Genomic DNA, 13,598 nt, shown 5'->3' with positions numbered 1-13,598 from the left:
TTACATTATTGGCAGGTTCGCCGTGTCTGTTCAGCAAGAACTTTAGGAGACCTGCTTTTCCAGTTCTGACGTTGATTTTGCACACCAACCATTCTTCCACCATTCGGGCAACCAAGTAATAGGGCAAACCGTCACATCCGAGAACAATCCACTTTCTATCGTTGCCAAGTGAAGCGTGCTTTTGTAACGACTCCATGATGGTTTTGAGGTTGTCATAAGCCGAGGGATTTAACATAATAGGGTCTGCCAATGGGGATATCTGGTGGAGCGGGGAAATGGTGCGATTCAACAAGGTCATATGGATCCTGGTCAGTTTTGAAACTCCTACGTTGAATAAAATCAATTTCACCTAAGGTCAGACTGTCCTGAAGCTTGTCATCAACATGTGCTCTGGACCCTTGAATTCGAGAAATTTGTGCCTGGAGAAAGTTATCAAGTTAAGGCTTTAAGATAGATTTACATCGTGAACTAAAGTCCTCTAGAAGATGTGAAAATCTTGTGTCAACAGCTTTTAGCCAAAGGTAACAAGTTTACTGACTGCTTAATGTTATTGTTGGAATTGTGGATGGTCATGGAGTTTTTCATTATGTAACGGTTGCATTGGGATTTATAGTTCAATGTAACCTGCCAATTCTTTTGCAAGACATGACTGTTGTCAAAGAAAATTGAAATACTACCATTTCATGAGATGAGATTTGGCTTATGAGTGCCTCTATCTATCCGTTTTTTGTTTGGAAAATGCATGCATGTAGGTTGTGAGCAGTTTTACTCCCGGACATAAAGTATTCAGTGAGGATGGTGACGAAAGTTAGACATGTGACAATGAAATCAAAATCTTTGAAATCAAAACTGTCATAGAAGCCTTCTTCACTGTATTCAGTTGAAATGTTCCTCACGTCCTCAAACCCTTCCTACAAACTTTCCCCAATACCTCACATAGAGTGAGTGAGTTTAGTTTTACGCCCCTTTTAGCAACATTCCAGCACTATCACGGCGGGGACACCATAAATGGGTTTCACATATTGTGCCCATGTGGGGAATTGAACCCGGGTCTTCGGCAGGGTGAGCGAACGCTTTAACCAGTAGGCTATCCCACCTCACATAGTGTCATTATCAATGAACGTTTGAAGAGTTTCCAAGGCCATATCCTGTGGAGATGACGATTCCTGAACTAAATTACGCTGCCAATACTCAATGCACGCTGTACAGATGAACGTGGACTAAGGGAGAAGGTATCCTAGTCTGAGGAGGGCATCATGGAAGAAATCCTGTATATACTGAAACTTTAGTCTTTGTTAAAGATATCAAGCCACGAACAGATACGCTTTCGTGCCATTGTAGATTTTAAAATCAATATAAATAGGGTATGTATATTCATTCATTTAAAATAAAACAATCTGTAGAAATGTTCTGCTATTATTTAAATGTTACATATATAGTATTGCTATTTCATATAAAAATGTGTGTGACTGACATAATATAGTATTTAAATTAAGAACAAATAGACGGTTGTATTCTGCGATATTTTGACGTCAAATTGTGGCGAATATAGGCCTCCATAGTTTAGTGGGAATTCCACACCCTTACAAGAAGTTGCCTCCCTTTCTGAAAGTTAAAGGGCGCCCCCAGAAGAACTGTCGGTGTCAACGAGGAGGCGAGACGTTGCTTCACAAGTTGGGTAAGTAACATTAATATTTCATGACTTAGTAAAGGTGTAGAGAAAAGAATGACCATTATGAGAAAGGTAATGCTAATCTTGAATATAAATGTATACACATATTACTGAGTAGTTCCTCATTGATGTTTAGGTCTTGGAGCTGCAGTCCAAACTGTAGTATGTCCTGCGTGGTTCCCTTTTCGCCAACCTACAAACATTTCATTAACTTTGTATTATAAAATCACATTTTGATGAGGAACATTCGTAAAAAGCAATATTTATTATTCCTTTAATATACATACCGAGAACGTGGATAGTTTCTCTGCCACCTTGGGCGAGCTGTTTCTTCTTTATAGAAAGACTGTCGGCTCTATTGGATCTAATCACAATGGAATCATGTACTAAGTTCACAAACCTAATACACTGAAAATCCATTGATACAATCAATAAAGAAACTACTATGCAACTAGTAACACTGACCTAGTATGGTGATCTACCTTCGGTTGTTGGTGATCTAGGCCCGTTTTTATTTTGTACTGTCTGTAGTGATTTAATTTTACGATAGCGTACTAGGTTTAAATGTATATAGCTGTGATACTCTAGTATTTTTACTGTCCTTCGATGACATGTTTTTACGATATACATTTATTGATTTGAATATTGATATAAACTGTTCTCGTCACGATATGGCTGCAATATTGCCGTTATAACGTTAAATTTTAACTAACTCACTAACTCACTCTGTCATGGCTTGAAAACTTGCCTCGGCCTCGTCACCCTCGCCGTCAGTTGACCACATGGCATTGTCAAACCTTTTTTAACCCGGGTTATACAGGTAGCAGCGTCGTCACTGTCACTCGAAGTTGCACTTGGAGTAACTAGACTTGGTTCTATTTGCGAGAAACGTGATGGCTTCGCTCATATTCAATCCTGCCAAATACCTGCCAAGCCCGCAACTGCTATTGTGCGCATGCGCACATGGAAGAGAAAGTTTCAACCGCATGTTCAAAATTACATTCCCTTTTTAAAGTGTTTCTGTTGTGTTATTTGGCATTTATCATCATGATACTTGTGTGCACACTTGTTTAGTTTACTTTCCATTCCATGAAATGATTGACAGCAATTATTTCGTCATATTCAATACTTTTTCTACGCTAGGCGATTCACGGTTGCTCGGAAATGTGAAAGTAGCGCGGGATCGTAACGCGCATGCTCAGTAGAGGTCAAAGTTCGCTGATGCAAAAATGTAAGTGTTTCATAGTCTTTCGTTGCAGTTGTTACTGTTTCAGTAGCGAGGTAATATGTTTCTGTTGCTGTTTCCACGTTTAATGTGGACTTTTCGGCGTTTTTCTTCACAGTGGGAAACCTTCTTGGTAGGCCTGATATTGTTAATGAAATCACTGAGTGAGTGAGTTAAAAGTCGCATCGGTGGTATTTCAGCCATATTGTGACGATATCAAGTTATATACTTATAATAATTATAGGTAAATCATAAAACATGTCAACGAAAGACAGTAAAATAACTAGGTTATCACATATATAAATTTAAAAAATAATTTTTAAAACATTTTAACTAAACAAGACGATACAATGAAAATACAGGCTAAAGAACGCCAACACATGAAGGTATATCACCATACTAAGCACCATGGGGATGTTAATATTGGAGTGAGTGAGTGAGTTAGGATGCAGAGTCAAATCGGCAATATTTCAGCCATATTATGACTAAAACTAGTTCTAAATTCATAATACACACATATAATATATAAAACACTGTCAACGAAGGACAGTAAAATTACTAGATTATCACAAAATGAGTTAAAACTAGCCAGCATATATTTTTAATAGTAGAAAAGTATTTTGGGACAATACAATTTGAAAATGGGCTATTGATCTCCAACAACTGAATGTAGATCACCATACTAGGGACAATGGGAACTTACAGTACTTTTGCTATCTGCATGGACCATAGCTGGATTTATATCATCCTTTCTGCCGCTGGCGATTGTAGTCGATTTTAGCCATAAATTAAAATCACCAACATCCTACGTTTAAGGAATCTGGTAAGTTGAAATTTACTTTAAATGTTTCGGGACCTACGTACCCTCTCAGGATGACAATACTTTTACAATACTTCAACCCCCTTTGAGGGTGCAGCCATTAACAATCTAAGTTACTAGTCTAAACTACCAATCATTACAATATCTATCTATCTATCTATCTATCTATCTATCTATCTATCTATCTATCTATCTATCTATCTATCTATCTATCTATCTATCTATCTATCTATCTGTCTATCTATCTATCTATCTATCTACAGAACACATTAGCCACAATTCATCAATTAAATAAATTTCTTTAAAAAAAACAATAAATAAAAGAAAATTAACAGTGGTAAAACGATCCTTAACTGTAAATATTGAAGTCTTGACTAGACGATTCAGTCATCAACATCATACGCACCGATCTACGCAAATGGGGTACGAAGATCCATGCTAACCGGATGTTAAATTAATATGACAAGCCATCAGCCATAGTTTGCCTCAAATTATGTAACCAAAATACATAATGTTTTAATAATAATATTATTGAGTTGACAGTGGTGCTATATTGATAAGGGGCAGATTGGCAAAGCCACACCGTATATTATCCATGGAAGGGTTGCTGGACAGACCACCAAAAGATAAGTTGACGTGCTTGCACGCTATGTTGGGCTGTTTACGTGAGTGAGTGAGTTTTACGCCGCTTTTAGCAATATTCCAGCAATATCATGGCGAGGGACACCAGAAATGGGCTTCACACATTGTACACATTGTACACGAACTTCTGTGTGACGACCGAACGATTTAACGACTAGGCCACCCCGTCGCTCCCACCTTAACACTAACATCTTATGTCATGTCCCTTTGATATCAAGTCATAAACACATGCTAATGATGATGTATGAAAAGGACTTTTATTGTTATTGTTTCCTCCAAAAAGTATTTATAAAACATGTCGGTTTCTTTATCCCAGTCGTAATATTGCTTGAATATTGCCAAAAGGCGGTGTAAATTCATACTCATTCACCCAGTACGCTCATTTGAACCCTCCTCTGATGGTCTATTTTAACAATCATTTTCATTATCATATACCAACACACATTTAACACCCCGTTTTATATTAAGATTTCTTATGTCAGTCCCTATCAGTTAAATATGAAAAAAACCCAAGGACATTTCGAGTCATGTGGCACTGTGTAGACCGATAACATACTTTTTGGGGTCAAAAGATGGAACTGTGATTTAGTTTCCTTCTGCCGAGAAATCTAATCTCCTGCCAAGGCAAACACTTTCATTTGGACACTCCAGTATGAGGTAAGCGGAAAGCTTTAAAATAAGTAAATAGCACTTCCATTTCTCGTCCTGCTATCTAACAAACATCATAAATATATAACTTGATTTAGTCACGGTATGGTTGAAATACTGCCGATGTGACTTAAAACGGTAACTCACTCACTCTTAACAAACGTCAGGACTAATTTTGATTATATCCTGACCGCCGTCATACAGCTAGAATATTGATGAGTGTTTCGTCATGCGAAAAATAGACAAACAACAAAACAATTGACATTTTTTATTAACGCGGAATTCCATATTCTGATTACAAAGCTAGCATTACAACCTGCATCCTTGATCCGATGCAAAAGAAGTGGGACACCCAAGTAGGTATTAACAAATTACATGACATAAAACCCTATGTTGGTTACACTTACTTGCGTTGTCAGTCCAGATTTGAAGAGGTCATCATGCGACGATGTCGCATTGGCCATACAAGATATACTCATGAATGTTTGTTAAAAGGCGATAAATCCTCCGTTTTGCATCTTTTGTGATGAAAGAATCACGGTCAAGCATGTCCTGCTTGACTGTATTGATTCTTCCGTTACAAGGGACAAGTATTTCAATGTAAAAACTGTTAGGATATTTTTAGTACTGTTAATTTTCATTTAATTATTGAATTTTTAAAACAAATATAATTATTAGATACATTTTGATGAATAGTTTGTAAATAGATATATATTTTATTTTCGGTAGTTTGGATAAGTAACTGAGATTATTAGTGGCTATACCCTCAAAGGGGGATGAAGTATTGTAAAATTATTGTCCTCCTGAGAGGGTACATAAGTCCCCAAATAGTTCAAAGTTAATTTCAACCAACCACTATTCTTAATCGTAGCATATATGTTCTTTTAATTTATGACTAGATTATCTAAAATTGCCAATAGATGAAGGGATGGTGTTAATCAAGCTAGGGTCAATGCAGGAAGCAAAGGCACTGTAAGTCTCCATGGTCACTAGTATGGTGATCTACCTTCAGTTGTTGGTGATCTATAGCCCGTGTTTTATATTGTACTGTGAATATAGGTTGTCTCATAGGACATCTTTCAGAAAAAAAACCCAACTATCATAATTTGGTGTAGTGCTTTTAGTTTAAAAACAAAACTAGTATTGAAATTATCTTTTACTTTAAACAGGATGTGTGCGCTTTTGGAAAACATGCATTTCGTTTTCCTCAAAAAGGTTACCTTCTTTTGAAAAGTGAAAATTAGAAATGACTGTTAGATGGTCACATGATTGTCATTTTTGACAAGTGAAACCTAAGTTTAATAGTCTTGTATAAGCAGAATAGGAATAGTTATTTTGCCTTAAAAAGCAGTGCCTTCATATCTTTAACAATATTTCGTTTAATTGTAAATACGAATGATTATAATATCTCTAAATCAGTAACCAGATGAACCTTCTCTAAATATGGATTGGTCTTCCCAATTATTTTAGCCTAACATTTCGATAGCTTCACACCTTAGGTTTGAAATAGGCTGGCGCTTAACTTGTTATTCTCCAGGTATGGGTGGCTTAATGGTTAAAGATTCCGCTCGTCATGCTGACGACTCCGGTTCAATTCCCCACGTGGGTACAATGTGTGAAGCCCATTCCTGGTGATATTGCTGGAATATTGCTGAAATCATTCTCACTCACTCCTGAGATTCTTGCGAGCCGTATCAAGAAAATCCCAAACCATTGCTCTCTTCACATGCGCTGTTGACCCTGATTTGACATTGGATAGGCAAAGTGAAAGCACAAGGATCCTTTCTTAATCCCTCAAAGTGTCTCTGTGTTCATACATATTTAAGTGGGTTTGCCTTAAGTGATACTTTACAAACTGGGGAGCAATTGAAACTGCAAGTCAAAGATGATGCTTTCACATCCTTCAAAACCTACAGGATCATCAATTATCAAAAAAATAATAATACGATTTGTCTGTTGGTTGTTTAACGCTTTGCTCATTAATATGCTTGGTTCATGTCTTTTCACAAAATCTAAAGGACACACATAATATATATAACAGACTGAGTTTGATTTTACGCCGCTTTTAGCAATATTCCAGCAACATCACGGCGGGGGACACCAGAAATGGGCTTCACACGTTGTACCCATGTGGGGATTCGAACCCGGGTCTTCGGCGTTTTAACCACTAGGCTATCTCACTGCCCCCATAATATATATATAAGAGACACGGAGTAGTAATAAATCTGTTTAAATAGATTATTCATCAGAATATGGCTCTAATGTACCTAGTAAAAACTCTGAATGAAAAGGAATGCAGAAAAATGAGTGTGTCAAAATCGTTAAGTCTAGTAGCCCAAAGTATGTCCTAAGCTTGACTTTCATTAAACTTTAGTGTCATTACATTGTTTGTATCAGCTGATATTAATAGCACAGACAATTACTAGGCTCTGCCCTAGGACTGGTGCCTAAAGTTTAATAGTCTACATGTAAACCCAGAGTGATCATGGTTCAACAACTTTCTGTAGTAAACCATATTGTGATAATCACGCCATTAATAAAAATTACTGGTTGCCTGAAAGGAAATATATTGCAACCTGTGACCAACACCTGCCAAACAAAAGATACTATAAACTGTCGCAAACTGAAAGTCAATAAAGAACAGAGTACCATGCAGGCAAGGCGACATGCACTAAAACATATCTTGCAACACAGATATAGGTTCGTGGTGGACAGGTCTTGTTTTGACATCAATTGTTTAGCAGAAGCATATCGTTACAAGAATATTCACAATAGGACAATCATACATTTAATTTACTGTACCAAGTTGTATATACCAAAGTCTTTCGTAATACAGATGTCATAAATGTGCCATCAACATCGGGGACGATCCGGCTATGAACAATCTTCGTTAATACATCATGGTTCTCATTTGGCAGCCACCAACAGAACGGTAAATTGGAAGTACAGCCACTATTTGTTGGAGGTCAAATCAACCAATGCATAAAGCGACATTGTTGTATCATGGATTGTCAGTGTTGCTAGTCATTAATTGCACGTTATTTTTCCGAACAACCCTCCCCTAATAAAATAAAAACAAATTAAAAACAAATTAAAAACAAAAGAAAAACCGCCCCTCCTCAATAACTCACCTCACCCCACACACACACACCAAAAAGAGTGAGTGAGTGAGTAGGGTTTTATGCCGCTTTTCAATATTCCAGCAATATCACGACGGCGGGGACCCAAGAAATAGGCTTCACACATTGTACCCATGTGGGGAATTGAACCAGGCCTTCGGTTTCGAGCCAACTCTTTAAGCGCTGTGCTGACCCCTAGGGACAAGCGGACAAGTTTTATATCTACTATTAGTCATCATATCACTGGATTGTCTTGTCCAAAGTCGATTATTTACAGACCGCCGCCACATAGCTGCAATGTACTGCGTTTAACAAAAAACACACAGACCCTACCCTCGTGGTATTGATGGAGTATTTCTCAAAGAGATGAACAGCCAAACTCATCATCCCACTTTGGTTACAGACTGCTCCAGTTCCTGCTGTGCTGGTTCCTAGGATCAGTGGCACCCAGTCCTGTTGACCAGCATGCTACAGAGGAGACAAAGCTGCTTTGCGCCAACATGAAGACGTTCGCCAACGATGCCAATAAGATCATATTTGGCCACCAAGAGGACACGTGGCTCGGGGCATCGGGAGGAAGAGCACCCTATCAGTACTCTGACTTGAAGCATAATGGAAGCATTAATGGATGGATTTTTATTGTAAGTTTACTGAACTGATAAAGGATGACAACACTCATTGACAACGATCCCCTACCTCTGGCGCAACACCACTATGATTCCCCATGTTTTAAAAATTGTCCCCAGATTCAAATTGCTCAGGGAAAACTGCCGCTATGAAAAATTGACCCTGATAACACAACTGACAACGTCATGCCCAGAGAATGATCACTTTCAAATCACTGTCTTATGTAAACGTCAAATATAAAATGAACATTTCACGGGTGATTGCAAATTATTGATGACACTGTGGCTCGGATGACTCCACAACCCTGCAGATCCGGGTATAATTTCAGAATAACCATTGTCGATTTAATGAAAAACAGATATCAGCGATCACTTAACAATGTTATCTTTTAACTTCAATCTGGTTTTAACAGTTCAACACATACACCAAATAACGCTGTGAATCGCGATTCTGTTTCATATATCTTCTGTTGCATCATTCGACCCGTGAAAATATTAGTTAAATTGATCAATCAGTAACCAATGCTGTTTCATATATATGGCGACTAACGGGATCGGTTGGTCAGGCTCGTTGACTTGGTTGACTCATGTCATCGTATCCCAATTGCATAGATAGATGCTGTGCTGTTGACCACTAAATTGACTGGTCCAGACTCATTTATTTACAGACCGCCGCCATATAGCTGGAATAGTGCTGAGTGCGGCGCTAAACTAAACTCAATCACACTCACTCACTGTTACATAACTCAGATTGTTAGTGGCTGTACCCCCACAAGGGGGTTGAAGTATTGTAAAATTATTGTCCTCCTGAGAGGGTATGTAAGACCAAAAGTTTCAAAGTCAATTTAAACTTACCAGGATTTTAAACGTATTATTCTTGTTATTTTAATTATGGCTTACATTTCTACAATCGCCAGCAGCTGAAGGGATGGTGTAAATCCAACAAGGGTCCATGCATGTAGCAAAGCAACTGCAAATCGCCATGATGCCTAGTATGGTGATCTACCTTCTGTTGTTGGCGATCTATAGCCCTCTTTTTATATTGTATTGTCCCAATAGTGCTATTAGTTTTAACTTTTCACGCTAGTTTTAATTCTAATTATGATATTCTAGTTGTTTTACTGTCCTTCGTCGACAGGATTTTATAATATACATATATTCCACTTCAATGTCAAATATGTTCTCGTCACGATATGGCTGCAATATTGTCGATGTGTTACGTTAAACTCACTACCTCACTAACTCACTCACTACTCACTCACTCACTCACTCACTCTTCCAGCTTCAACAAGCACAGGCCGGTGACCCCGATGCCTTATCGGACGTTCTGGAAATGACCGGGCAGCGACCAGCCCTCACAGGGTTTGACTTCTTCCAGCTTGATGACGACCACATGTTCACCATGTCCTACCTGGCGAAGCTGGCTCATGCCAAAGGCCAGATAATCACAGTAACACAGCTTCTGGACAATCCCATCACCAACGGGTCAGCCTGGGTGGAGAAAGATCATGGTCAGTTTCCTCACATTGTGAGACGTCTTTTGCCAGGAGGAGACTTTAACCATGTGTACAGGCAGAACCTGGATAAAATTGCTGACTGGGCTCTAAACCTTAAGGATTCGAAAGGTAGACTGATTCCTATCATATATCGAGCACTGCATGAACAGAAAGGAGAATGGTTCTGGTGGGGGTTGAATAACAAGGCTCACAACACACCTCAAGATGTCCAGAACCTTTACAGATACCTTGTAAGTTACCTACGAGATACGAAGGGAGTGCACAATATTCTCTATGCTATATGTCCAGACAAATTCAAGGATGAAGCCGATTATCTGAAGGTATATCCTGGCGATAACTATGTTGATATAATAGGAACAGACTACTATTTCGATAACGGTAGTCATCCATCGACTGAAGACTTCAAGCGCACTTTGGAGCAGGTTGTGGACATTGCGGAGCGACGTGGGAAAACAGCTACTCTAACGGAAACCGGCATTCGTTATAATGGACTTGACAAGGTCCACAACTTCTGGAATGACCATATCCTTGACGTGATCAAATCCAGTCCTAGGGCGAGTCGTATAGCCTATGTCTACGCCTGGTCAAATCACTGTTTCGGACAGGGAAGATGCGAGGTCTACATTCCTTATAAAGGGCATCCATCTGAAAAGTATTATGTGAACAATTTCTTCAAAGACTCTATGACATATTTTCTCAATAGAATAGGGAATATATTTTCTTGATAGAATAGGGAATATATATTCATAGACAAAATACACTGCTGAACCAAAGGAAGTATACACCCTTTTTAATGGTTTCTGACAAAAAATTCAACAAAAACATTTTACAGCACGTTAGTGAATGAGTTTGGTCCTGTGCCGCTTGTAGCAATATTCCTGCAATATCACCGTGAAGGATACCAGAAATGGGCTTCACACATTGTACCCTTGTGGGGAATTGGACCTGAGCGTGACGAGCGAATGCTTTCACTGATTTAAAACGTATTTCCTCTTTAACCTTCGGGCCGCTTCTCATCCAAAAAACTTTTTCAACTCATGTGTACTTGAATGCCTTGTCCTATACCTTGCTCTTCCTATACCATCCATGTTCTTTTTCCTCTTTTTCATTTCGTCTGTGACCACACTTAAAGATTCATCATCATCCAAAGATAAATTATCATCATCATCATCATCATCATCATCATCCATTTCAGGACATTGTTTATCTATGTAACTTACATTGTAAATGTATTGAAACATGAGTTCACAGTAATCACAAGATGGCATTGTTTGGAGGTTTTCTCACACATCAGCTCACTTTGAAAATCTAACTCAGACTGAATTTCCCTGGCTTGGAGGTGTCATTTTAAAATGAATACATTTGGACAAAGTTGCAAATTTGGAGGTGTTTGTGGTTTTAGATCAACCAACAAGTATCTATAAGGTTTTTGGGTAGCCCTTTATACGGATCCATGAAATGTTTATAATTTTCTGGAGACATTTGCCTTGCCAAAGTCATGAATGGTTGTTTATCAATAGGGTTGTTGAACAGAAGCAAATAATGAAGGTTTCTTCTTTGAGTAGGGTCTTTGCTGTAATACACATTCTGGTTCAAAGCCATCACTGAGAGATTGACTTCCTTCAGTATACAGATCTGTAACACGTGGATCTTTGCTCGCTGTTGACATTAAGTTATTGAGGATAACGGCGTTCACACTTGGGTCCAGAAAGGAACACTTGAGGTCAGAAGGAATGCCTTGATGAAGTTCAAAGTTGGGATAAACACAGGTTTGAATGGTGTTATACAGTGGCTGCCATCGTTTGTAGAGCCATATAATGCGTTCAGAATAAGGTTTAGTGTACATCTGTTCTAGAATCCGCTTCTCTAAGTAGGTTGGCTCAAATTGATTTAGTAGCCTAAATTCTTCCAAAGACAGGATAGCACTTTCTGATAAATGTTGTTGCAGTTGGTTTAGACGGTATGCATATGAGGAGAAGCAGAGGGTTGAAAATGTTTCTGTCCCCGATGTCTCCACCTATTGTCTGTCCTGGAAAAATCTGACTGCATGGTGGTTCGAGTTTAAATGATGATGAAACAGTCTACTATCTGCTTTTATCTAAAAAATCGTCTTCTGTTTCTTCGTGCACTTCTGTGAGGAAAAGAATTTTCCAGCTTTAGATGCCTCTTTCTTTTGCTTCTGAATAAAAGCCTTAGACTGTCTGACCACTTGCTGGGTGGGTGAGTTTATTTAGGTTCATTTTAAGAAGAAGACTGTCCCTGTTCTTCTCTTCTCTTTTGTTCTTCCAAGATTTTAGGCCATCCAGGATCATAAAGTTCCAGAATTCTATCCCCAGAGAGCATACATGTTCTTTATCACCTTTTAGAACAGACAAAATAGGGATTAAATTGACCTTTGACTTGAAACATACACTATTAAGTCCATTTTGCCGTATTGGGCACAGCAGCTTGTACTGTGAATTATTCATGAAGAAAACGGGAGCAGCTTGTGGTGAAGTGTCATTGTCACTGGTTCACTGAGAAATGAAGCTGGATTGCCCTTGTGGCGTTTTATATAAATATCCACAGACTTAATTGACTGTCAGCTTTCAAGCCTCGTACAACTTCTTGGTCCAGCATAACTATCATCATTTGGATCATAATTCCTATTTCCTATTCAAGTACCCTTCCCATGGAGCCATGACTCCAAATAACAAGAACATGCAAAGATATAACTAGTAATATTGTAGAAACAGATGTCAAAATAATACCATCAATTGTTTTATTCACATACAGATAAAACAAATCAAGGACAATATTTACAACTGCAACTTTTCGTGGACATACATTAATGGTTTTCCCAACAGGTCTTACCCCGGCCATTTCCAGGGTAATTATTATCTTGATGAGATATATCCATTCCTATCCCCCATCTTTTATCAACGGGGCTAGCTTCAGCTAACTCCTTGGGAGAGGATTGAATGAATACATGTTTCAAGTCATTGCTCTGGGAAAATTTAGCTATTAACGCCTGAGGTATAACATCAAGACTGACAGTGTCCCACACAGCCTTTCACACATCAAACAAAACGGTTTTGCTTGACTCTTGGTGCAGTCTCTTGTAAAATACAAGTGTATGATCAATAAAGTAAATAGAATGTAATACTGTTTAGTACAACTGAAGATACGATTATCTGGGTCTATGATATACTTCCCATCAAAAGTTTATACTCACTTAAAACGCTCACAATATGTTATGTATATATATATATATATATATATATATATGTATGTAACCTTATGTATGTGTTATGCATATGTATATATATGTTAGCGTCAATAAAGAAAAT

At 38.3% G+C, this 13,598-nt stretch overlaps 1 protein-coding gene across 1 annotated transcript; it reads left to right on the top strand.

Annotated features, from left to right (window-relative positions):
• The first annotated feature begins 7,907 nt into the window (after positions 1-7,907).
• Positions 7,908-10,994, top strand: LOC124290774 (mannan endo-1,4-beta-mannosidase-like). Its single transcript, XM_046727600.1, has 3 exons — positions 7,908-7,939; positions 8,530-8,767; positions 10,035-10,994. The coding sequence occupies exons 1-3, from the start codon at positions 7,908-7,910 to the stop codon at positions 10,992-10,994; spliced, it is 1,230 nt and encodes a 409-aa protein (XP_046583556.1).
• Positions 10,995-13,598: the final 2,604 nt, after the last annotated feature.

Source organism: Haliotis rubra, unplaced genomic scaffold, assembly GCF_003918875.1.
Source record: "Haliotis rubra isolate DU_JTF1 unplaced genomic scaffold, ASM391887v1 Scf474, whole genome shotgun sequence".
Classification (NCBI taxonomy): domain Eukaryota; kingdom Metazoa; phylum Mollusca; class Gastropoda; order Lepetellida; family Haliotidae; genus Haliotis; species Haliotis rubra.
This window is presented reverse-complemented; position numbering and strand designations above follow the sequence as displayed.